Source organism: Mytilus edulis, chromosome 2, assembly GCF_963676685.1.
Source record: "Mytilus edulis chromosome 2, xbMytEdul2.2, whole genome shotgun sequence".
NCBI lineage: Eukaryota > Metazoa > Mollusca > Bivalvia > Mytilida > Mytilidae > Mytilus > Mytilus edulis.
Window position 1 is genome coordinate 8,300,103 of NC_092345.1, and position 27,779 is coordinate 8,327,881.

General features: G+C 32.2%; 1 protein-coding gene across 2 annotated transcripts; it reads right to left on the minus strand.

Annotated features, from left to right (window-relative positions):
* Positions 1-1,621: 1,621 nt before the first annotated feature.
* On the minus strand, positions 1,622-26,367 carry LOC139511370 (dentin sialophosphoprotein-like). 2 transcript variants are annotated; one of them, XM_071298035.1, is made up of 13 exons: positions 26,238-26,367; positions 22,773-24,392; positions 16,952-17,093; positions 13,922-14,169; positions 13,033-13,191; positions 12,490-12,576; positions 11,380-11,519; positions 10,709-10,769; positions 9,761-9,838; positions 8,547-8,678; positions 8,047-8,167; positions 7,229-7,362; positions 1,622-3,454 (listed from the first exon to the last, which is right to left on the minus strand). In XM_071298035.1, the coding sequence occupies exons 1-13, from the start codon at positions 26,349-26,351 to the stop codon at positions 3,038-3,040; spliced, it is 3,453 nt and encodes a 1,150-aa protein (XP_071154136.1). In that variant the 5' UTR covers positions 26,352-26,367; the 3' UTR covers positions 1,622-3,037. The 2 variants fall into 2 exon arrangements, with proteins under 2 accessions (XP_071154136.1, XP_071154137.1); XM_071298036.1 differs by lacking the exon at positions 9,761-9,838.
* Positions 26,368-27,779: the final 1,412 nt, after the last annotated feature.

Below are 27,779 nucleotides of genomic sequence, written 5' to 3' on the forward strand. Positions count from 1 at the left end.
AGTCCCCGAGGGTATCACCAGCCCAGTAGCCAGTACTTCGGTACTGGCATGAAAATACGGATTTTTTTTGTGTTATTAAAATTTGCTGTTACAAAATGATAGAAATTATTATAAATTAAGGAATGTATCTCCCTCATGCAAAGCTCTGATTCCTTTCACGGATTTGGCTATACTTTTTGGACCTTTTGGATTATAGCTCTTCATCTTTTATATAAGCTTTGGATTTCAAATATTTTGGCCACGAGCATCACTGAAGAGACATGTATTGTCGAAATGCGCATCTGGTGCAAGAAAATTGATACCGTTAATTTTATTGTAGAGATGCCATATGTTACAAGCTTCTCTCTGATTTGTCAACTGTCCTCATCTTTTATTCCATGATTCAGTGCTTTTAATTGGAATGTCTACATTGAGCCATTTCAATTGATGTTTTATAGTTGTTTTTTTATGTTGTAATAATACCCTACTGTCTCCTGTTAGGGTTAAGGTTGGCACATGTTAAAACGTTTAAACCTGCTGCATTTGTATGCATCCGTCTTTAGCCAGGTGCCTGTTGTTTGTTGATGTGGTTGATAGGTGTTTCTTGTTTTTATATAGTTCGACCAATGGTTTAAAACTAGTCATTTGGGCTAGTCACTAAGCACTTATAAGATTGCTGTTCCATGTAAGCAAAGGCTCTGTGGTGAAAGTCGTACCTTGAGCTATAATTGTTTTTTTTTTTTTTATCACATTGTGACTTGGATTGAAAATTGTTTCAATTGCACTGATACCACATTTATAATGAATGTCAAACATGGTTTTATTTATCATTGAACAACAGATTTCTGAGAGCGCTTAAAAAATAGGAACATATTTTTGTATGTACATGTAGATCTAAGGATTATCTTCCTTTAAAACAAGACCAATACTGGTGTCTTGGCCTGCTTTGCTGCATGCAGCTGATAACATTAAACTAAAGCTAAGAAAACTGTGATAAAAATGTTCTTTGTACATTATGTACAATGAGTGTTGTAAAATTTCAAACAGTACAGGTAGTAGCTAAATGGTAGATGTAAAAATCACTTACTAGCTTCAGCTCAAAAATATCAACCAAATATTAATTCATGGTAAATGTAGAAATTGCCTACTTTAAAAAGCTGCAGACCAAATATTAAATCATTCTATTTCATAGAAGCCAAGAATATTTTGACAAAAGTTTCTTTTGAGCAGCAGAGTCCAGCGGTTACCAAATACGTTATGCTTGTTTCTTGTGTAACCAAATAAAATGAACCAAAGAAACCAAATAACCTGATGGTCAATTGAAGCTTTTTGAACAAAATTCTAAAACTTTATGTTGCTTAAGGATCTTAACAGAGTTACATTGAAAATACATAAAGCAATTTGGGTACCTTGGCATATTTTCACTTATGATAATATGTTTTCCATCTAATAACTGACTTGAATTTCAACAATGGAAACACTTGAATTTTAACAAAGGAACTTTTTGCTCACATGGTCAATAAAAATGGAATCTCCAAGCTGTGCTTATATGGTGCCACGACAATGGAATATCCAAACCTTGCTCACATGAGGTATGTGAGCTTGCTCACTGTTATAGGGTTCTATCATTTGGCAATAAAAATTGTTACTGGTATTTAAATTTATTTAATGATAAATGTTGTAATAAGTGTACACCATGACATAGTACAAAATGTTTGTGTGGTCATTCTAAAAAAGTTACATCTTTTCTAATTATTATAGAAAAATGTACTAATGTGAACTCAATTAGTTTTGTCGGTACCAATTCTCGTGGATGGAGGTATTAATAATTTGATATTGAAGTTTTACCAAATTTTGATATTAGCCTATAGACAATATGTATTTTGTTGAACATTGAACATTTAAATTTGTGGTTCACTCATACCAACTGAATCAACTAAAATTGGTATCCCAAAAATAATAAATGATACACAGTATTCATGTGGAATTCAGGTTATTCACACTATTAATGATCAGTTCTGACAAAAAATATATATTGTTTGTATATTTTCTGACAACGAAGATTATTGAGACAGCAGTTTTTCCAATCAAAAGTTATGAATTCTTAGATTTACAACAATATTAAGTTGCTTATTTTCCATAAACAAGGATGCTGTATAGTAAACAATATTTATATTGCTTTCAAGATAATCAAGTTTTGACTACTGGTAATCTCAATATTCAATAAAATCTTAATTTTGTTTACGTTTGGAAGATTATTTTAGTTACATTAAACATCTTTTATAATATTATAATAAACAACTACTGTCAAATACTTTTTTTTAGCGATTTACAAAACTGTATGAAATGTAACTGAAAAAAAAAATATGAATATGAGCTCTCAATGGAAAAAATACACAATTAATAACAGAATCTTAAAATGCCAGTTATTGCAAATATACATTTTCATACACATTCAGACATGCAAATAAAAGTAAAATTATTATCATGTTTATATGTATGTATGTCCTGTCAACTTTTGGGGAATTTAAGTATTTATTTGATGAACAGTGTAATTTCTGTGTATTATTATTAGAAAATTCAACACTGAAAATGCAATTCTAGAAGTTTCATACAAAAAGTCAGGACTCATAAGGAGATTTACATAATGCAGATGCATTTATTACCTTAAGTCTATGGTTTATCATGAAGTAGTATTTTTAAATTGATGATTTAAGTTTGCTGTTTCATTGAAATCTCTTTTTCTTCATTTGCAAACTGAACAATTCAGTGTTTTCAAGAAACTATATAATTTGTGTGAAAAATAACATTAATGTCTTAATAATCAAACAAAATCAAAATTTCACAACTGTAACAACTGTCCTATTGTATCAGTGTATACTGCTTCTAAAATCCATTTTCTCAGTGCCACCTCAATTGTTCCTGTCAACATACTCCAAATGTTTAAATCAGAAACTGTTAATACATGTGTACAACAATGTTTGTGCTGAATTAAAATCAGCATATATATGAAATACTTCAATTGATATCAGTTATTCTCAATACACGACAACACAATTTAAGTCTTTTTTCCACGTTTAGCTTTCTGAGCTACTTTCTTAACAGCTTTGGCTTTTTGATTGGGTACTGTCACAATTACATCTGAAATTTCAGCTGTTTCACTTTTAGCCTCTACTTTATTTTCCGAGCTACCATTGACAGTCTCATTTTCTGTTGTTGGAGTGCTGTCTATAGGATTTTCTGACGAATCTTCCTCCATCTTCTCTTCAGTATTTTCCTCCTCCTTTTTACCATTTACTGGATCATCCGAAGAAACATTTTCTTTCTCCACACTTTTTCCTTTCACTGGTTCAGTAGATACAATTTCTTCCATAACTTTGGTTTCATCTTCTTTCTTTTCCTCCTTGGGACTTGCATCTTCTGTTCGTTTTTCTTCCTCTTCTTCTTTAGCCAAAGCTTTGGTAATGAGTTTGTCCTGCAAATATTCAATATATATTAATATATATGAATAAAAGAAAATATGGAGTATACACCATTGAGAAACAATCTAATTAAACAAAATATCTACCAAAAATTATATTTCCTAGGACCAAAATATTGAAAAGTTTCTGATTTTAAAGGGAAAATTCACGATTTTTTACTTATGGTTTAAATATGTTCATTATGACATAATATATATATTCACAAAGTTTTATCGCTATATGTGCAGTAATAAAGGAGAAATTCAATAATTAATGAAAAAATATCAACTACTTCCTGTAGGTCGTGACGTTTTCTCCTGATTTTTGCATGCCGGGATTTAAAATACAATCATTAAAAGTCTTGGTTTTTAATCATATTTTACGTAATCGTAAGCGCGCCGATGACTTATGCTTTATCTAATAACCATCCGATAATAAGAAGATAAAACGCACAGACGTTCAATTGTACTCATTCGTGAGATAAATTATCTATGTTAAACGTATATATTCGAATTATGTTTGTAGACAACACAAAAAGTTATAAATTTATTTTTAATAAATGCATTTTCGGACTGATAAGGTGAACAAATTATAGTACAATAATCTGTAAAGACAATATGTTGGTGTACTCATGATTATTGACCTTTTACTATCTCTGCTATGACTAGGTTTATACGATGTGTGTATTCACGGTTCTGTGGCAATACTCGTAGATGGCTTGTTGAAAGGTAAATTGTTATTTGCACTTCGGTATTTAACCACGCCTCTAGGGCACACCTTGCCAGGTGTGACTGTCTATTCGGATCAGTGGGAGCATTTAATACACACATTAAAAATACATATTCAAGTTGGTGACAAATAAAAATTGGTCGCCGTGGAATTATTTAATTATATTTGGTGCTATTATTTATTTGAATTCAAATAAGTTAATTTACTAAGAAATACACAATTTTCGGTTAAAGACGGGAAACTTAATTCATATGTCAGAATGAAATGATATACAAGTCTTGTCCTTGATTTATGTCTCATAAAAAAGGGGGACTTAGAAATTAGAAATAGCTTTACTAAATCATTTTTATTTGTCTTTATTGGGCGAAAAAATGTACGAGAACACTTACATTTAGACTTTTGAAAGCCATGTATTAATTAATATATGAAACTATCTGAAGATAACTCTACCGAAGCGGAATATAATATGTACGAATAAAGAAAAAATACTTTTGTATTGGAATGGAATCGAAAAATTACGAATAGATATTCTTTTCAAGTGTGAAAAACGTCAACCAAATTTATTCATAATCGGGAACGTCCTTATTAAAATCTGAGACTACTATAATAATCGTCGTCTCCCAACGTATATATATACTTAAATAACTATTTGACCAACGATGTTTAAAATTAAAAGACAACGAATTTAATGTTATCATTCCCTATTTTTGAATGTTATTATAAGTCTGTTCAACTTGCAAGAATACCCCTAAAGCGGACAAATATCCGACAAGCAGTTTATTCTTTAAATTGCTGTCATTGAATATCAAGAAAGAAAATAAATCCCGAAATTGATACTCAATAGTTTTCCTAGAAAATATTCACATCCCTTGGGGATTATTAGTGTACGTCCAGTTGCATATATTTTACATGAATGTTGGAACAATTGTGATGATGACAAATTTCGTCCTTTATTCGAGAACAATCTAATTGATATATAAATCTGTGAGTTTACTATGTTCTTAACTTCGATGAACCAAAGCAAGTTATAAATTGACCTGTATTTAAATCAAATTGTTTCTTTTTTTTTCTTCTTCTTCTTTTGGTATACAATAGTCTATCGAATTCGTTGATTACATACTGTTGGCATACGTGGACTAGTCTATAATAATTTACAAAACTTTTACCACAATTTACACAAAATGTATGTTTCTTTCTTATGTTCAATGTATACATGTATACATATTTTAAATTGCGCTACTGACTATAGTTCCGTAACTTTCTACCCAGGCGTATGTATACACGAATCGTCGACAAGTGCGCACATTTTTTTAAATCAATAATTCTGGTATGTTCCAATCTGTCCTAAACTATTGACAATGAGTATATATTACATTTTCCCAAATTAACCCTTGGAAAAATATGTAAATAGATTTGTATTTCTTCAATTTTTTTTTTTGTATTAATTTTTTTTTATAAATAATATTCTTTACACCAGAAATCTTATTTATAAACAAGCGTATGAGTTCAGTAATGACTAGTATAAATATAACTTTCGGACACGCAAGACAAAAATGTATATTATACATGCACCTGATAGTTCAAAATGGAAAGTTATAAGTAACGGTCGTGTACACTGATCAATACCTACAGAAGTGAAACGATGCATGAACTTGCAAGCCAGCCGGACAGGAAATCGATTGAATACCTGGACGTGTCACCTTACACCCCTTCCAATACCTTTGGGAGTAATACCTTTAGCCATGCTGGTGATCAGATGAGGGAAGATCCGAATTTATTTAAATAAAGTTTATTACTTGAAAGAATTATGAACGAATTAGATTTTCGAAAACAATTGCCACGGAACACTTATTTATGATTTGAACTTTGACTTTTTAACTAATTACAATATTATCAGTTTAAAAATAACAGACTATATGGTTATTTAAAAATATAAGACCATTTTCCGTATCAAGTTAGTCAGTCAGATAAAACAACCATACGATTGACAAGATATCGACACGCAATTACGACTACATCGTTTACTGTAGTTTTGTTCCTTTGTGGTTTATAGACATATCAGGATTTTTCATCGGAGAAGGTGACAAGATGGCGGAGAGCAGAGAACTGATACTCAAAATTTAAAATCGATGGTGATCTCTTATTTAGCGGAATAAAACTTAAATATCTATAAATTTGAGCATTTTTATACAGAATGGACATAATATCAATTTTTGATTTTTTTGCGAAGTTTCCCTTTAATACAGCAAGAGAGAGAGAGAGAAAATGGCTGTGAATACTTCCTTGTTAATATCAATTGAACAAAATGTGGAAGAAAGATTTAAAGCCATGATACAGTGTAAGAAGGCATCATTTCTTTATCAGTAGATTAAGAACTTGGAGTATTGTTAAGTGTGGTATTTACCTCCAGTTAGTTTTTTTTTGCATTCAGAAATACCCATACTATTGAGTCACTTATACAGTTCTCTAGTTATGTCCCTTTATAACATTATATGCAAATATTTCAACCTCTCAACATGACTTTCCCTAGCTGGAGCCTTGTCAGCAGTGGTAATTGTTTATGTTTAAAATTTTTGGTGCTATCATTCATCCAAAACTTGCAGAATCTATACTATAGGACATTTTATTAACCTATGGTGTTGAGACTTTTCTATCATTGAAAACTAAATGTTAGTATCTAGACATCATTCAAGGTTGTAATGTTGTAATGTTAAGGTACTTTTTCATTGATGTATATCTCATATTTTTATTTCATTCATTTTTACTATTTAAGGTGGTACCAAACACCTTGACTAAAATTAATTTGACTCATTTAATTTTCATAAAATTTTGACAAAATATTTGCTTTGGAACTTTAATAAAAATATAAAAATTTCAAAAAACTTGAACCTCACACTTTATCGGAAAATTTTCATTGGATATATAGCCGTTTGACAAACACAAATATTGATCATTGAGAATCCTAATAGTTCCCTAACATTAGAATCTGATTAAAACTATTTTTCCAGAGTTATCTCCCTGTAGTGTTTTGTACCACCTTAACTTTAACAAGTTATTACCATCATGACTGCATTGAATTTATCATAATGTTGTTTACTCTGACAATGATTGGTCTTAGCTGAAGCTTCTGTTGTATAAAACTTGTGACATAATTTACAGAAATATCCTGATACTGGCACCACATATTTCTGACCTGTAAAACATAGAATCGCTAATTAATATAAATATATATTCAGGAACATGTACTACTATTGTCTTGTCAAATTGCCCAATTTAGCTAACACGTTTTAATGTTTTAACTTGGAGAGTTAGTCTCATTTGCACTCATACCACATCTTCATATTTAAGATATTTGTTGATAACGTAATTTGAAATCTTCACCAAAAATGTTATGTAAATATGTTTTCATTATTCAGACAATAACTTCTTTTCAGTTTAACCATTTTTACACTAAAACTGGTCATGATTAACAGAGAGACAAGTTAAAATAGAGTTGTTCATAAAGCTAGAATAGAACCCCATGTACAGGCATTTTAGTTGCTGCTGTAAAAATCAGTTTTGAAACAATGACAATTTGTGAGATTTTTGGCTTTCATCATAAAAGTCAATGGTCAAGGTCAGAGCGATCTTATTTTGATAATTGACACATCTTTACCCCATGATGTTTCTACATAAAAGGTTTTGTTAATTTAAGTGGTACAGTACAAAAGTTATGCACCAAACACAAAACACCATGTTTTCTATCATGGGAGTCAATTCAAGAGTGTATAAAAATGTTAAAACTTTTCTTTAACCTCTACTTCTTAATGGTAAAATCAAAGGTACTAATATTGCGATATGAAAACATTTATTTCTAAATTTTTTTAACATTTCTTACCAACAGCTTTTGTAGGATCATAATCTGGGATAACATAGTCATCAGCATCTTCAGGAAGACTTTCTTTTTTCCCTCCTCCCTTCTTTGCTTCTTTACCATGTCGACTATTATCATCTGTGTCCTGTGATGGAATGTTGACATTTAAATTACTTTCAATGTTGAGAAATAAAACTTTAAATTTTTTTCTGATTTACATAACTGACCAAATATGCAAAAAGAATGAATTGCTACAACTTAATAAAACAATGAAATATTTCTTCAAGGATGTTTTCTACTGAACTTCAAGCAAACTCAATGAACTTTTTCATTATGTATTGATACGTCAAAATTATGTGACAAAAAAATGTACATTTGTCTTGTTTAAATACATCTAATCAAGTTTGTCCAATTAAGCATCTCTAAAATCTTTAGTAGCATTGACCAAAAAATACGGCATGAAAAATAAACCAGAGTGCACATGCTGAAATATAACTCTCTCAGGACTGTAACAATATATTTACCATAGATGCATCCTCATGTTCTTCAAAGCCGATTTCATCAACAGTAACCATGTCACCCAAATCACCAGGGAAACTAGCATTAGAGGATTCATCAATATCTCTATCTCTACGACGACGTCTGTCTCTATCACTCTTTAAAATTAGAAATAAAATGTCTCATCAATAATATATATAAACTTCTGTACTTTATTCTAAAAATATGAACTTACTATTTTGTATGTAATCTTGTGTTTACTGAAAATCTATAAAAAAGCAAATGTAGAATGTATTTTTGAACGGACGTTAAAATAAGCTTGGTTCCACATTTTGCTCCTACTATCATAGTTAAGGTAGGTAGGTACATTTTTCTTTAAAATCATTGCAGAAATTAGTAATTAAAAAACGCAAAATATCTTTAAAGAAAAGGAAATACATTTTTTTTTACAGCACAAATTTTTACTGCAAATTAGGTTGCAAGGGAAAATTATATTTCTGATTCAATTTTAAGACCATCAATGTTTTCCAATCATGTGTATAAGTAATTATCTTCCAATAATGGTACAAAACCTTTAATGAATTACTGAACCAAATATGTTTCTACAGCAAACATAGCAATGTTATGATACTTACCTTTTTTTAACAAGACAACATTTTAGGTATTCTCTGATAATATCAGATTTTCAATGGTTTAAACTCTAACAAAAAATGTAGAAACAACTGTGAAAATGACAAACTTTGAACAAAAGCAATATTATTGCACAAAACCAACAAAACTAGCCTCTATGTTAATAACAGACAGTACATAATAGTGTTATTAAAGTACACAATTGTAAAAGAAATACACTAGGCATGACCCTTCTATCAAGTTGGTCTCAATCAATTTCATTATTAATCTAAAGTGCAATTTAAAAAAAAATTAAAAAAATTGTAGTATATTTAAATAAATTACTTCTTAGCACAGCACAAATAAATTGCAGGATGTCAAAAAGAGATGTTTCAGAGATGTACTTGACTTTAAACTGTATTTCATTAACTGAAATTATATCTGCCAAAAAATGAAGAAAAAAATCCAGCTGTTTAATAAAAAAATTATATGAAATTAAATAAAAAAAAAAAAGCTGAAGTTTTTATTCAAATTTTTCTCTTATTTCAGATTATCATTGTAAGAAAGATCCCACACTGTCAATATCACATGCTCACAAGAATATAAACAAAGAACACAGAAAAGTTAGTACCTGAGTCTGTGAGGCATGGAAAGTATTCCGCCCTAGAGGAGGCTGATGAGGTGTTTGAAATCTTCCTCTGCCATAAAACTTGATAGAAAGAGAGATAGTAAGTGAGTTATAGAAGTTAATAGTATCTTTAGAGTCTAGAGAGAACATTGAGGAAGAAATGATTCCCAGAGTACAGATTATTGTAGAACTATATATATACAAATGAGAGAAGATACAAGTTTAATATTTTGCTTGATATTTCCTTTCTTGAAAACTTCAAAAATAAATTGTCTGTGAATGTTCAAGTTAATTTACAGTTCAGTTAGAGTTGATAGAAAACTCACAAGTATTGCAAAGAACTTTAAAGAAGATAACATTTTCAAGTAGAAGAGTAACTTTCAATTTAATTTGAAAGACAGATTTTGCGATAACTCTGTGAGGTAATAGTTTATTAACAGTAAGTATGAAATAATTGAATCAATGACTTAATTACAGTACATCCACATAAACATTAAACCAAAGAACCATTAAGAAAGAATTTATCCTTTTTGGAAGAAATTCATTTGAAAAATGGTTTCAAATAGTTTCCAAATTAACAAGCATTTGTTACTCTGAGTTACAGTATCAACGAACACAAAAGTTGTTGATATTTCCTTCAAGTAGATGACAAACATTTCATTAGAAACTAAATCACATATTTGATAAAGTAAATGAAAAGTAATTGATTGGTGAAAAGAAGATCAGATTGAAAGATGTCAGGTAGGTTTTGTCTTAAAAGACAAAAAGAAAACCCACTTTACACTTAAACATCCTATTTATCCTTCATGTTTATGTTTTTTAGGCATGCGATTTTCAACCATTATTTTCACACTAATTGATTAGAGGCATGATGTGCAATGATAATTGTAACTTTGTGTTTTGAATGTGTGGAAGGAATTGAAAATTTGACACTTCTTTAGCTATGCATACCCTTCTATCAGAAGATCCTCGTCTAGGTGAAATGTCATCTCTCCTTTTTCTGTCTTCACTTCTAATAAATAAAATAAATAAATTGTGATGAATGAAAACAATCAATTACACAAGCTTTAGAAATAAAGATATATATAGATGCTGTCAATTTAACTGCATGAATATGATATTGGCAAATCTGCAGCCTGAAACAGGATCAATTTTAAAAAAAATAATTTGGTAGGGTTCAGAAATGAAATGGCCAAAATTAAATTCAAACTTGACCTTCATTTAGTCACAGGAAACAACATATCAAAATTTGAAAAGATTTTGTCAAAGTCTTTTTAAGTTATTGCATAGAAACAGTTCGTCATCTATCCACTCGCCATGCATCTCCAAATTAATAACTGATATCTTCCTTTGGAAATCCAGTTAAAAATGGATCATGAATTTTTACACAGATTTTCTGTTGAAAGTTACATTTTCTTTGGTGTGAAATGATGTTGTTGTATCTAAACATTAAAATATATATCATTCCTGCTGACATAATACATTAGGTATGGATGCATAATATCTTAGAAGGATATTTTCTTTAAAAAAAAATTCAGTAAAATACATAAACATTTCTATATCTTTCCAGGAATTCCCAGTTTTATTTCTATAGAAAAGTACATACATATTCTGACTATTACCTTGGTTTCTTTTCAACTGAACGTAGATGTTCCTGTGCTTTCAACCTTGATGCTTCTTGTTCAGATGCCTGATTATGGGCACTTCCAAGATTTTCCATTCTACTCAAATGCTTTTTACCTTTCATGTGTCGACCAAACCCCTGTAATAAGATAACAGCAAGTTTGTCATATTTTAAAAAAAAATTGTTTTGTTATAAATTAGACTGTTTTCTTTCCTCATTTGAATAGTTTCATAGTTTTCAAGTCACTTAATAGCCGACTATACGTTATGTGGTTTTCTCATTGCTGAAGGCAGACAGGTGGCCTATAATTGTTCATAGGCATCATTTAAAATTTCCTGTGAAAATTGTGATGTATTTCATACATGGCCATCATGTGTTAGAAAATATAAGACTCACAATGCTATCAAGAAAGCTTTGGCCTATATCTATACATATTGATCAAAAGTTTAACCCAATTGCAGTATGTTTCACTTTAACAAACTGATCAGCTGGTAAAACAGTTTAGCTAATTGCTTCGGTAAAAGGCTGTTAATGTGAAACGTTTGGTCAAAATTCTTAACTTACTAATAAATGCTTGATAAATTATTCCACATGCTTTTTGCTTATAGTAGTCAAAAAGTACAAACTGAGACCCTAGGACAAATGTCTTCCTTATTATTATAAAGTATGCTGATCACAGAAGAAGGTAATTCAAATTTCACAGAATAATGAGGGAACTCATCATCAGCCACCCAGACTTAATGTGAGCTAATGGTTTACCCACATCACGTGACCCACATCCGATTAGAATCAAAGGGAACTAACCCGTAGCCATCCAGATTAATAGGGAAATAATCCACAACCACCAGACTTAATTTGAACCCACAGCCACCATGATTTTATGGGAAATAACCCACAACCACACAGATTTAAAGGGAAATAAAACACAGCCACCCATTCTTTGAGGAAACTAACCGACAGTCACCCAGATTTAATGGTAACTAACTCACAGCAAACCAAACCATTGACTTCTTTAAAAAAATATATAAAACTGCATCTATTTTTCTCAGGCAAAGTCTATTTCAAGCACCTTCATCCATAATTATACAATTAACAAAATGATACCTACTTCAAAATCCTGGCATTCTACCATACAGGCATGACAAAAGAAACTCTTCTTGTCTGAGGAACCTTCATCTTTGGCTTCTTTCTTTATCTAACATATAAAATCAAATCATTCAAATTGTACATCAGGAATGTATCTAAATTTTAAATAGAAATCGTCATTTTCTCAAAGAGTTGTATAGATCAAATATATACCAGTACTGTTGAAGCACTTAGTATGAGGTACTACATTTTTTTTTAAATCTTCCAAAGTTCATTACTGTAAAATATAACACATCATCTCAAACATGAATCAGGCTGTAAGTTTTTATGGGCTGTTGTAGCTTTCTTTGTGGTAATGGTTTAGCTCATGGTTGAGGGCCATACTACTACATCATTAAGTCTCTGATTGAGAGCTGTCTCATTGACAAACATACCACATCTTCTTTTTTTTTATATACAAAACTTCATTTTGTGTTCTATGAGTATGTAACGTTGAAAAGTTATCATGTTCAGACTAAAGGTAGACTTTCCCACCATTAAGATTAATCTAACTAATGTCAATTACCAAAGCAGAATCATCTACACTCCTCCCCTTACTATCCACAGTGACAGTCATTGTTTTATCTGGTACATCCTTGTCTTTGTTTGGTGTGTTGGTTTTTGTCTCTGTAACAGCCTTGGCTGTCACGTCTACCATTTCAACATCCTTATCTTTCTTCTCAACCTAATTAGAAGAAAAAAAAACAAACATTGCAATTTAAAGATTTATCATGCATATTCCTGATTCAGGTTTTGATATTATTGTTGTTTCTATCAAAATTTCACTTGACAATGTTGTTGGTGTACAAATAAAGCAGTTAATCACTATTTTATGAAAATTTCTGTTGATCTTACTGACCGATAATTTCCTTTCTCAGCACAGTAGAGTGATATGAAAAATTATCACTAACAAGAATGTGTCCATAGTACATGGATGCCCCACTCGCATTATCATTTTATATTTTCAGTGGACCGTGAAATTGGGGTCAATACTTTAATTTGGCATTAAAATTAGAAAGATAATATCATAGGGAACATGTGTACTAAGTTTCAAGTTGATTGGACTTCAACTTCATCAAAAACTACCTTGACCAAAAACTTTAACCTGAAGCGGGACAAACGAACGAACGGAGGGACGGACGGACGAACGGATGCACAGACCAGAAAACATAATGCCCTTCTACTATCCTAGGTGGGGCATAAAAACTAAGGGGCACATGACGTTGTCAATAGCCTTCATAGGTAAAATAGCAATAAACAAATTATCATTGGTCATTTCAACTCGATTGCTTTTCACACTTTCAACGTACCGGCTCAAGCGAGAAAATCAATCTCATTGAGATGATCAACAATTATCTATAAGTATCAGTTTCATCACTATGAAACTTTCATTTTAAATAAGTGAATTAACTTACCCATGCAAGTTCAGTTGCTGCATTTTCTTCATCTTCTGTAGGTTCTGCTGGATCATACTGTTCTTTCTTTATCTCTTTTTTGTCACTTGATTTATCATGTGACTTATCAGCTGTCTTATCACGTGACTTGTCAGCTGACCTATCATGTGATTGTGATTTTCTGTCTACATTAGATGCCTTGCCTTTGTCACGAGACCTTCTATCTGAGCTGTGTGATTTTCTATCAGAATCCCTTGATCTTGAAGAATCTACATAAAATTCCACAAATTGATAATGAATTATCTATGTTAATCCATTTAAACTTAAGAAAAAACTAAATAATTGTATTACCTACCTAGGTTCTGTACCTGCTAGACAGAAAATCAGAGAAAGACAGAAAATCTGACCATACATGATACAGGTTATAAGATTTCTCATGATGGTATCAAATAACAGGAAGGTTGGGTTCTCCTCTGCCTAATTGTTTATAAAGATTGAAGATGTGGATTTTTCAAGCAATCAAATGGATACAACATGAATATAATATGGAAGCTGGAATAACTGACAAACTTGTGTAACAGTATGAAGATAACAATGTGTTACAGGAATATGCATTGTATTTATAGCATTCACTTAAATCTCTGGAACAGAAAATGTGCTGGCATCTGGAGATACAAGACCGAGAAAACAGTAACCTAGTTATATAAATACATCAATGTCACATCAGTTAAACAAGTACAACCTGTGTTAATGTTTGCAAACTTGAAAGTTGCATAGGAAACAGTTACTTTTGGTCTTCTTGTGTGTCACCTCAGCTGCTCCGCCTTGTCAAATTATTAGAATATTTTCATCATTCAGTCATCTAAACAGCATACAAAATTTTATGAGTCAGAATTTTAGATTTGTTGTGGAATTTTGTCAAGAAATGTCTATGTGTGGAATAATAGCATGTTATTCCCACAATTTTTTCCACCCCAAAATGCAACTTGAAATGCTTCCTTCTGATGATTTTTAATTGAAGAACAAAGTATGTTTTAGGAATAAATAAGTATATTTAATAACAGCGAAGGACATCAATGCCAAATCCATCCATGTAGAACTGACAATCAATATTGTGTGCATGAAGAAGTTAAAAAATTATAAAAAATTGGTAGAGGTTTCATGGGAAACACAAACACTTTTCCTTAGGTCCTCATATCATTAAGACACTAAAATCTTAAACCTAATTTGGTCTTCATAAAAATCCATCTGTCCGAATCGTAAAAATCCAACTGTCCTACATGTAATATGAAAGACTAACAACAAATGGACTGGTTTTAGGTAAGACCAAACTCAAGGTTAGATTGCATGTAACAAAGCCATTTTTGTGTTATAAAAGGAATTAGATTATACTATCTGAAGGATTTATATTTCACAAACATCCATTATTTCATTGAGACTATCTATACTCATTGAAGAAAGGACCCAGAAAGATTAATAGATCAAGATTATCTATGGATCCACACAATTTTTGTGCATAAAACAATCAGCCATCATCAATTCTGCAATATCGCCATAAACTTAAACCTTTCGGTAGACAATTTACATCAAACTAGTGTTTAACATTAAGTGTGAGGAATTGGTCATACAGTCAAACCTGTATATAAGTCATCCTCATGACCGGAGAAAACTAATCTTATAAGAGAGGTGAACTTTGAATTGAAACTCAAAATGCATTGATGTTACTTCAGCTATACAAGAGGAGAGTGACCTGACACCATAGGTTTTAACTTCATTGAAGTGACATTCATACCAGGTTTGACTGTACTTCATGTTCACAATATGTGAAATCACATGTCTGGATTTATCCTGTTACACCAATATAACAATCAAAGTACTTGTAAGCACTGAACAGTAAAGATTGCTTAAACTTATCAGTGGGAAGTAAAATTAAACATAGCAATGTATAAAGCCTTGGTTTAAGTAAATTCAACAACTAAAATCGACAAGGGGAGATAACTCCAATTTTAAAGATTACTTTACAAGGACATCATTGATATTTCTACAACAAATTTTAGATTCCTGCACCTTGTGTCATTTTCTGGACAAGTATAACATATTTTGTAACTTGAATATCTGAGCATATATGTTATTGATAAATTTCTGGAAATGTTCATGGATAGGGAGTGTAGAATGTTATGATCGATGCACTATATTTTGTAATAGTGATAAACCTTGAAAAATTTAGAAACAACTCAGTAATCATGCAATCTCAACCCCAAAAATAACAGAAATTATAATGGCAGTTTTTATTTCAGTCTTTCAAGATGGTGTGTGAAATAAATCTGTTAAAGAACATCCTCCTTCTACCAGATACCGAATGTTAAAAACAAGTTAACTACAGTGCTGGCTGTGATAAGGATTAGATTGATTTATTCAAACATAGAATGGCCAATCCTATATGAGAAAATTTTACAATCAATTGGAAAAATGATAGCAACTTTGTCAGCATGTTGAAGCTTCAAATTCTGGTTGGCTGCTGGTGCAAATTATAAAATTAAATGGTATATGGTGTTTCATTATCCATGTGTGATAACATGTAGATGTCTTGAAGTCTATATGAGTAGTGTTTTATGTATACACGTTCAAGCAGTACTGGACAGACTCTGCTCTGTACAATTGACCTCAATCTTGGTCGATATTTCACATTCAAAACTAGTACATGTATATGTAAAACAAACTGAATGTTATATACCAGACAGTGCCAAATGAATATAGCAAGGCACACCAGGCAAAACAAAATATGAGAAGCAAGTTCTGGCATTTGGAATATACCACATTTTTTGGGGATAATTGTTAAAGACACAGATTTGAGGGAAAATGTAAAAGATGTTAAATTCATTGTTTACTAAAAAGTATATTTGTATTCAGTGTATGAACAGTGGCCATAAAGTCCAGGGCGTGACCAGTATATCATTCAATAATGTAACTGTATGTAAAAGACAAACAGAGCAGAAGACAGAAAAGATTCAGATGACCTGCACTGAATTACCTCCCTTGAGAGGAAGTTACCTGAGTCACGAGGATTTCTTCGGTCATTAGTAGATGTACGATCTGGTCTGTTATTCCTGCGATCATTACCTCTGGATCGACCTCGGCCTTCTGAGCCTCGGTCATTTCTGTTGCCCTGCCGACGGAAATCTTGTGGTGAAGGCTGAAATTTGTAAAGGGGCTAAAGATATAAGATACATAAATCAATACAATATAATATGGGTATATGTGTATACACGCCATAAATAAATGAATATGAGAAGACTTGTAATGACTGCATGGTTATAGATGATTGTTTAAAGGTATTTTCTTGTATGAAGGGAAGAAATGAACAGTTATGTCTAACAAAATGAAAGTAATATTAACATACTACAGATGTGCATTATTTATAATACTGATAAATATCATATTAAATTCTGTAATCTCAAAAAGTTTACTGCATCAAATTATTATGAGAAAATACACCCATAACTAATAATGATATATATCCAACTGTAAAAATGTAAACTTTTACTTGAAAAGAACCACAATCAAACACAAGACGAAACTGAGACATTGAGGGATCTGAAATGAAAACCTTTACAAGACACAGTCTTAGGTTGATCAATGATTGTATTGTATAGCTTAATTTTGAGACAGACCAATGTATGTGAAGGAATACATCAAAACAGGACATCAAAATATAAAGCTGTTCTTCAAACTATATGATGAATTAAAAAAAAGAAATATATTTTAAGTAAGTGACAGCATTCTGAACACATTAATTGAACAACTAATTAACCATCAGAAAACATAAAACATGCTGCAAATGTCATGAAGGATAACAATGAAAATTCTTGAGTTGAGTCTGAGTAAAATGCATGATTGAGACCAAATGCATTACCATAGAACCACAGTTCAGTAAATTGACTGTTTTCGGAAAATAATATATGAAGAAATTTGATGACACTTATTTTGTCAAACAGAGGCAACAGATAACAAAGGGAGATAACAAAGGGATAACTCACAAATTGAAAACAAACTGACAATGTTGTGGCAAAAAAAAAGAAAAAGACAAAATACACACACCAATTACAAATCACAAATAGAAAACTAAAGACTAAGCAACACGAACCCCACCAAAAAGCAGGGGTGACCTCAGGTGATGAAAAAGGGTAAGCAGATCAATCTATGTATGTGGCATTCATGTAAATGACAAAAAGTTTGTGCCAAAACTTCGTACATCACATGAAGCCCCAAAGGACCACTACAGATCCCAGATAGACTCTCCTTCTAAGCTGGATACTATTGTATTGACAATTACTATCTGTGAAATGAACTAGCATGTCTGCAGTAATACATTTATGATGGTAACTGTATAGCTTGGGAAATATTTTACTTCGTTACACCAAAACTAATCTTAAATCAGGAGTTTGAAATTTTCCCTTATCACAATGGGGATTACAACTAACAATGTTAACACTAATTTGATTGTAAAGCATTAAAATGTATGTATTCAGCAACATTAATTTTGCCCCCAAAAAGAAATTTCCAACCAAAAAGAATCTCTTATAAAATTTAGGCAACTGTGTATTAAGGAGATATCTACATGTTCAAATACTTGTCTTACGGACAAATTAAGACTCAACTAACAAATAAAATATCTTAAAACACAAAGACTGTCTTACAATCTGTATCATGTGGTAAACTAAAAAGAAGAGAATACTGAAAAATTCTAAATTAGACCAAACAAACCCATTCAAAAACCAGGATTAATGAAGGGTGAACACACTTCCATAGATAAAAAAATATGTAACGTGATCTTGAAGCAAATGAACAATGACTGACTGGGAAGAACCATATTATTATCTACATGGACATGATGTGCTTTATAATGCTATTACAACTGCATACCAAATTCCATTGACTAACCATAAATAGTTCATCTTAAACTGATATAATAATAAATATTAACATATAAACAATGCAAAAATTTAAACGTTAATAGACCATGTGCCAAAGCAAAAACAACTGGGCCAATATCCCTAATGCGCCTCCAATTGAGGAACACAAAAGTTTTGTGTAAACAAAATTCAAAGTGCTTGTAAGTCTGAAGGGATTGCATTCATCTATCAGTGGGAAGTAAAATTAAATATTGTATTTTCAATAAAGCATTGGTTGTAGTTGATTCAACTACAATTCTGGGCAATGGAAGATAGCTCCAATTTTAAAGATGTGACTGCAACAATGACATCATTTATAATTTGTAACCGGAGAGCATGTATCTACTCTACAAATTTATATCGTCACCACCAGGATTCGAACCCCGGTTGCCTGCGTGACAGTCAGTGCGTTAACCCACTGAGCCAAAGAATGGATTCCCTAGCTCAGTTGATTAAGACCGGCTTTATATGTTCCACCTGTACTAAGGAGGGGAGGCAATCCCGCTACACTATTCCCCCACCACAAGAGTCATCATATCTTTATATATGACTCTAAACAACACTAACCCTGGCTATACTCCAGATAACCATCGTGGATTTTTTAATTGGGCGCCAAATGTAACTGGAGAGCATGTTTCTGGAAATGTTCATGGATAGGATGTATAGATCGTTATGATCAATGTACTATATATAGTGTATCAAAAAGGTAGTGATAAGCCTTGGAAGATTTAGATATCAAGTCAGTATTAACATAGGGTTTTGATTGCATATATATGATGCAATCTTTACCCCCAAAATCTCTGTGTTATGATATTGGACATGTTTTCATTTTTAACAAGATACTGAGCTGATATTTAAACATTTGTGTTGATTGGGAAAGTAGAGGACTATAGAATAAATGTGTAAAAACTATTGAGCTATTAAATGTATTGAAAGTATTGAATTTTCAAAGCAATTATTGTGTGAAAAAAGGGATTTTTTACCAATAAGAGTTGCATCACGAAAGGATTTTCAGGGTACATGTATGTTAGTTATGGAAAAATGAATCACACCTCGTACTCTAAATTTTAACCACATATGTGAAAATGTCTCACCTTCAAAACAAGCCATCATACATATCCAAGTTTACAATATGGACTGAGATACAGAAGACAATGTTACCATTACCACCTATGGAGAATCAATTGTGCAGACCTAAAACCATTGGCTAACCATTAGTTTCCATTCAACCGACCTATTCACTTAACATTGAAACTAAAACTCTCAGTCAATAGACCATGAATAATGGGATAGGGCAAAAATATCTCTGTCGTAAGTAAATGTGCCAATTCAATGCTAATACAACTGAATACCAAAGAACATGTCATGCATGTATTCTAGATGGGGAATTTCGAAGCATATATATATATATATTTGTGTGTATGTAGACCTGAAAAATCAAATACAGGTTTGTTACAATTTCTATAGTTTACTGTAGACATCTAATAATAATGTGTACTCTATATATAGCTACATGTCTCTGGCAGTGTGCAATGACAAAATGAGCAAGATGTACCAAATCAATAGTGAATTATAATTAAGAAAGTTTTTGGTTTCACTGATTAAATACATTGCGGAGCTGTGAAGTTTATTTCTCAAATCACATCTATCAAGGGAAAACATTGTTGTAAACTACACACTCCCTTCTGATGTCTTTCGTGCCTGTATCAACTAATTAAGTTTCAAGTATCTTTAGAATTGTCATTCTTTAGGATAGTCTAGACATAGTTTATGTTTTGTACGTTCATAATCTCAATGTCCCATATGACTCAACATTGCTGAAAGGAGGGTTACCAACTAATATTTTTTTTAATTACGGGATAATCCGATATTCCATGTAGTATAGAATATTGTTCACTCATTCGCTCAACATGTGTTGGAAGTGAAGATGCCTACATTTTGGTCATTTTGTGATGAAAGTGACCTCCCAGATATAACTAGCTACCCTCATGACCCTATATAGGAACTGGCATATTATAAACAATTGTTTCAACTTTTGTATGTGTTTCAGTTTTATGAAGACTTAAGTTTGCCTATTGCAAAAAAGTGTGCTCCCTACCTGTAGCATTTGCTATAAAGACAAAGAAATTAGAATTGAAACGATACTGATGGATCGATACTCCCATAAACTTAAAAGTTAAAAGTTCAATTAAATTCAAAATTCAGTCGAAAGTGAAAACAGATATTTTTTTCATCATGCAATTTAATCAAAAACTGTAGATCATTTGTAGATAGCTGACATGTGCAGGTTTCCACTCCATTTCTTGAGTATGACAATTACTGTACAATACTACAAACCTGACCTATCTGCAGGCTGCAAGTGATTACTTACAGAAGGTCTGCAGGCTGCAAGTGATTACTTACAGAAGGTCTGTTGACTTGTAGGAAAAAGGCCTGCTGCAAGTGATTACTTACAGAAGGTCTGCTGACTTGTAGGAAAAAGGCCTGCTGCAAGTGATTACTTACAGAAGGTCTGCTGACTTGTAGGAAAAAGGCCTAGTGTTTATTAGTATGTAGTTAGAATTTTGAAAGACTAAGTCAATCATTTCCTTTAGTAATTAATGCACCAATAGAGTGACACAGAACTAAACCATGAACTCAATACCCACATTTATTCTTCCACTTTTGATAATGTCATCAAAATCTATATGATTTAAATAAACAGTTTAGAACATGTGTGTACATATATGAACATGAAGAACTTCCTAGATTCTGATCAATTTAATTGTGAGCTATTTAAATGTGTAAGATAGGTTAAAAAAAAGTTTTCTCAATCCTAGAATCTTATTTCTTCTCCTGTCAATGACAAGAAGTACAAACCATTCCTTTACATAAATACTCTCTTTACTGTCAGAATGACTGTCAGTTAGAATATACTTTTCAAACCAATTGCACAAATTTGCATGGCTCCCATATAAATGATATATCCATGATCTTCTCAGACTAATCTTAACACTTCTGGTATTGAAGGATGGTGTTTGTGACTGTCAAGCTATCAACAATGGTTGCCTGGGCAGAAATATTTCATTGTTCTAACAATGGAAACGAACAGCAACAGTTTTGTTGTTGTTACATATTGCAAAAACAAAATATAATACAAAAGTAATGTTTAAGCTACAGAGAGTTAAAAATACAAAAATATTAATAATACTATATATGGTTCTTATAAAAAAACATGCATGTACATTTATAAGGTGCAATGCATTCATTTATCTGTCTATACTTCAACAAATCAGGTAACAAATGGGCATTACGGTAGTCTTCTCCTTCTTTAGGTATCCATGTCCCAGTTATCAATCAAATGTTGATTATACTCACTGCTTCATACCCTAGAGTTTATCCAAGTCTCAGTCTAAATGTACTTCCTATAAATCAGGGATACTAAATGTATGACCCTTGAGATAAAATATATATAATACAGGAAATCTTATTCATAGCAAGCCTAATTTCAGACAACTGGTTGCACAAAGGAAATGCACCTGTTATTCACAGATTGACTCACCTATAAGTCAAGTAATATAAAAAAAGAAGATGTAGTATGATTGCCAATGAGACAACTATCCACAAAAGACCAAAATGACACAGAAATTAACAACTATAGGTCACCGTACGGCCTTGAACAATGAGCAAAGCCCATACCGCATAGTCAGCTATAAAAGGTCCCGATAAGACAATGTAAAACAATTCAAACGTGTATTATGTATTATGCCTTTGCCTTTTTAAATGTCATAGATTTTATTTAGAGCTTGTCTATTACCATGATTACCCTTCTTTTACTATCTTTTGCATATGAATTTTAAATGAACTTAATTTCTACTTTAATATAAGTTATTAAGAGTCTAATCTTCTACAACTTTGATTTAACAAAAATGTCAACTTACCCCACTGTTCCTCCTGAATTTTTTGGGTCCACCTTGATCCCCTCTACCACCACGTCCTCCACCTTGATCCCTTCCGCCACGTCCTGCCCTTTTACCCAGAAGACCTTGTCTATTTGTCCTGACATCAAAGAGAGAAGGAATGTTTGACTTGCCACCAGCAGGTGGACCTTGTCCTAGTAGACCTTGCATATTACCAACATCTGCTCCTATCATACCCTGATTCTGACTTTGTCGTCCCTGACCTGTCATATTCTGCAAACGGCCTCCCTGAGACCCTCTCATGTTGCCACCTGCCTGACCCATCATATTTTGCATATTTCCTCCTTGCTGTCCCATCATGCCTTGTAAGTTACCACCTTGCTGACCCATCATGCCTGACATATTGCCTCCTTGTTGTCCCATCAGACTTTGCATACTTCTTTCTTGCTGTCCCATCATTCCTTGTGCATTACCTCCCTGCTGTCCCATCATGCCTTGCACATTTCCTCCTTGTCCCATCATGCTTTGCATATTTCCACCTTGCTGTCCCATCATGCTTTGCATATTTCCTACTTGCTGTCCCATAATGCTTTGCACATTTCCAGCTTGCTGTCCCGTTATTCCCCTCATGCTACCACCTTGTTGACTCATCAAACTTTGAACATTTCCTCCTTGTTGTCCCATAATGCTTTGCATATTTCCTTGTCCAATAATGCTCTGTACATTCCCTCCTTGTGTTTCAACTCTCTGACCTTCTTGTCCAAATACAGCTTGCTGCATGTTACTGAGCAGACTACTTCCAGCATCCAAGAGGTTTCCACTGGAGACACTAACAGATGATCTAGTCATATCATCCCCAAAAAGAGAACTTCTTCCCATATCTTGTCTAAGGTTAGATTTTCCTCTGCTGTCACTCATCATTGAACTTTGACTGTCACTAAGATGAGAGCTCCTGCCACCAAGATTGGAACCCCTGCCACCAAAGTCTTGATCATCAAACATTCTCCTATTATTTCTCCTGTCATTTTGACTAAAATTATCATCCATCAAGCTACGACTTACTTTTTGAGCCATATAACCACTCCCACTTGCTGATGTAACATCACTGGGCATGCCCCTTCTGTTTTCATTATAACTGCGATCCTGCATAAGATCTCCAGGTAAACTATTTCTCCTACCATCATCTATGTCATTCCTATCCAAACCACCACCAAGTATATTTGATCTGTTACCCATTAGACTGGAACTTTCTAGATTGTTAAGGAGGCTTGCTCTACTAGAATTAATTTGTTGTTGTTGCTGCTGTTGTTTCATTAATAAGCTGTTCATCAGCTGTAACTGTGATTCCCTAACTTGATTATTTTGGTTATCTCCCTTCATCTGATTCTGATTAGGCCTCATCGATCCCTGCATCCCTGGTGACACATTACGCATTCTCCCTGCTGGAGGGGACATAGGCTGTTTAAATTGACCACCATTTCCTCCCATTGCCATCATAGGTCCAGTTCCTAGAATACCAGGCCCGGCATTTAGTTGCTGTTGTCTTTGTCGCCCTAAGTTACCACCTCCCATACCACCTTGTCTCCCTTGAGAGCCACCTCTACCTCTGCCTCGATTTCTGTTCATAACTGAATTTAAAGCCTACAATGAAATTAAAATTCTTTTTATCTATCATAGTATCAGAGTAACTAAATCCTACCCAATCTTGAATATTAATACATTAATTTTGTCTGTTGGTACACAGGTTTCTGCACCCACTCTAGCTATATTCTCTTTTTTGTTTGAAAGAGTATTGATTACAAATACTTATCTGTTTTTTTGCAATTAATTGTGCTTGAAAGTCTTTAGATAAAACAAAAGAAATTGTAGGCCCTCCCCTTATGGTATAGAACCACTAATTCAGGCACGGTCAGAAAGAACATACAAGAAAGTACAGTATTATAGTACATATTTTCAACAAAATAGTTCCTACGCATAGCTGTATCTTTGTCAATAGCTGGTATATTTGGGTTGTTTTGGTATCAAATGAAAGCTTGAGGACTTGGGATCTCTGTAGAACCCTTGGTTAAAGATTTATTTGAATGATAAAGATGTATATGAAATTTTGATAGGAGGGCACATTTGGCCTGTTGTTCAGATCAGAAGTTCCTATTTTTGTACTATCAAACTTCCAGGAATCAGTATGCTCTAATATGCAATTAAATGTATGTTGATTATTTTCAGCACAAGTCAGGATAAGGTACAGTTTTGACGTGAAATAACTGCCACTTTATTTGAACTTAAGATAAAGTAGCCATATGCATTAATGCTTGATATTGCAGAATTTAACATAGAAAGCAATGAGGCTATGAATTAGTGGTTTTATACCTTATGGTGTACAGAGTGGACAAGCTAGAAATTTTGCCCACCCAGTGCTACACTCCGGAACAGACTATTGATTGAAAGGATGATTTCATAATATTGAAAGTTGAAATATACCGACTTTCAGGCAAAGGAACACTTTTCACAAAATAATCTATTGACAGTCTATGCCAAAAAGGATTTTTTTTTATTACAATTCAACATCCTTACAGAAAATATAAAAATCCTTGATAGCAAATTTAAAATTTAGCCTAAGTAACATAATATCCCGTTGACTTAGTCTAAGAAGTAGGCATGATATGTGGTTGACTCTAGAAACATTTGAAGACAGTACACAGTGTTTTTTTTTTAATACATACATATTATGTATACTTTTAGTTGTGATTATGCATACAGTAAAACATTAAAAAAACATTATAATTTGTTTGTACCTATACCTACCTGTGCACTGTCCATGATAATTAAACTGAGGAATGTCATGAATATATTACATGTATTACTGAAACTAAAATGTGCTGTACATGATAAGTCTCATAAATATGGTGTTGCAAGAAATGTATTTATAATAAAAAGTTAGCTGTTTGGTACAGCTGTACTCAATCGACTGAAACAATGTGATTTGAAAAGACATTATCGCTATTTGGGAATCTGTGCCAAATGACCCAAGAATCTGCACCCCTTGAACAGTTTACTTCATACAGTTATCACTTTTCCTATGGGGACAAATAACAATAACATGAATAAGGTGGATTATTTTAAGGGAGCAAACAAGTCTTTGGTTTAAGATGTTATTTTGTTGCTGTCTCTTCCACGTATCATCTACATCTCTTTTACAAATACATGTATTCAAAGTTTATAATTCATAAATTACAAAATATTGTAAAATAAAAAGAGAAAAATTAAGCAAACAGGATTATAAAAAATATCCTCAACTTTAAAAACTAGCTCTGATGTATATATGAAATATAATATACATAGTTACCTATTTGGTCTTGAACACAAAAATGTTCATGATAGTACACACTATATATATATCCTCTGTAAAGATTTTAAAAAGTACTAGACTTAGTACAAAAGAACTTAAAAATAAATTCTATATTCAATTGTAGCTGCATTTGTACTTACCAAAAGATGATTAATATTAAATAAGTAGACTGGCGGTGTGGCACCGACTGGCATCGGTGCCACAATAGGAGCCACTTTTGGTACAGATGAAACAGTTACAGTATTAGTCTGCATGGCAGAGGAGGTTGAATCCAAATGTTAACTTTAGCTGGGATTCCTTTTAATTAGTATGCTTTTCTTTACTTACATTGTGTATGAGTGAGGCACTGATGGGGTACAATGTATTTTAATGGAAGTACCTTTCATTTTTTCAACTCATTTAAACATACATAAAATCTATTAATTAACCCTTAATGTAATTATATATATCCTTGAGCTTCAAAAAAGCTTAAGTACATGTAGATGTAAAATGTAAAAAGTAAAATATTTAATTTTATTTCTGACCCCCAAAATTCATACTGTTTTCCTTACCATCTCATAATAAACAATAAACAAGTTTAATTAAAACACATAATGATCCTGCCATGAATAATTAATATTAATTAGAAAAGTTACAAATGAACAATTTGTTGGAACGCCCTTTAGGCTTGACTTGTAAAGTGTTGATATTTACACTTTTTCATTAAATCTGTTAAAAGTTACATGTAGATAACTAACATCATGCAATGTCATTAATTATTTCAATCCTTTTATTTTCACCTAATTAGACCAGGCTGAATTTACTGTAATTGATCATTGCAATTATTTACAATCCAAAGGTAAATGTATTTGCATATAATGTATTAAATGATGTTATTCCAATTATGCTATATATATGTTACAGTAAATAGGTGAAATTAGGAATTACACGTAATTACTAAACACTTCAGTAAATACCTGTAATTACTAGCCAATTTAGTAATTACATGTATTTACTAGTTGTTTCAGGGATTACTGGTAATCACTGATTTTTTTTGTCATTTTTACAGCTATTTACTAACTTGATGTTTTTGTTTTAAAATTAAAAACATAATTCAAGATACCAAATAAGAAAGTAAAGGGGTAGGGATTTTAAGGGCGCTAACTTAAGGATGTAGGAATATAATGCACATCCAAAGTGCATACTCTTTAGTGTTTGTGAATTGAAACTGGAAAATGGTTGTTTTATAGGTTTTGAAACTCCGTAAATATATGTATGCAAGACAATGATATCTATCCAAAATCAAACTAAAATCTCCATCATGCACTGTGGTTCAAAACTTAAAAAAAAACTTTCTCCAAATATCCTGGATTTCTACCAAACTTGCTCCAAATATCCTGGATTTCTACCAAACTTGGACAGAAGCTAAATGTTTATGATCATAAAATAATATCCAAAAGTAAAGTTTGAAAAAAAAAATCCTTTTTTTCGTATATTACTTATAAATGGACTAGTTTTTTCCCAGTTAACATTACATACACTCTGTAGTTAAAGTTTTTAAAACATTAGATTTTATAAACCATCCTGGATTTTTACCCAATTTTGACTGAAGCTTCTTACAGTACTAGTCAAAAGATAGTATCTAGAGAAATATTTTTTCATCATTTTTGTTGAGCCTGCGATTAACAGCAAAAGTAGCCGAG

Bases quoted from the DNA above. Each gene is read 5' to 3' on its own strand.
- LOC139511370 (XM_071298035.1), bottom strand. From the start codon at position 26,351: ATGCAGACTAATACTGTAACTGTTTCATCTGTACCAAAAGTGGCTCCT. The intron at 11,520-12,489 runs GTAGGTATCATT...ATCTTATTACAG, and splicing joins TAGAATGCCAGGATTTTGAA to GGGTTTGGTCGACACATGAA. The intron at 9,839-10,708 runs GTATGCATAGCT...CTTTCTATCAAG, and splicing joins GAGGATCTTCTGATAGAAGG to TTTTATGGCAGAGGAAGATT.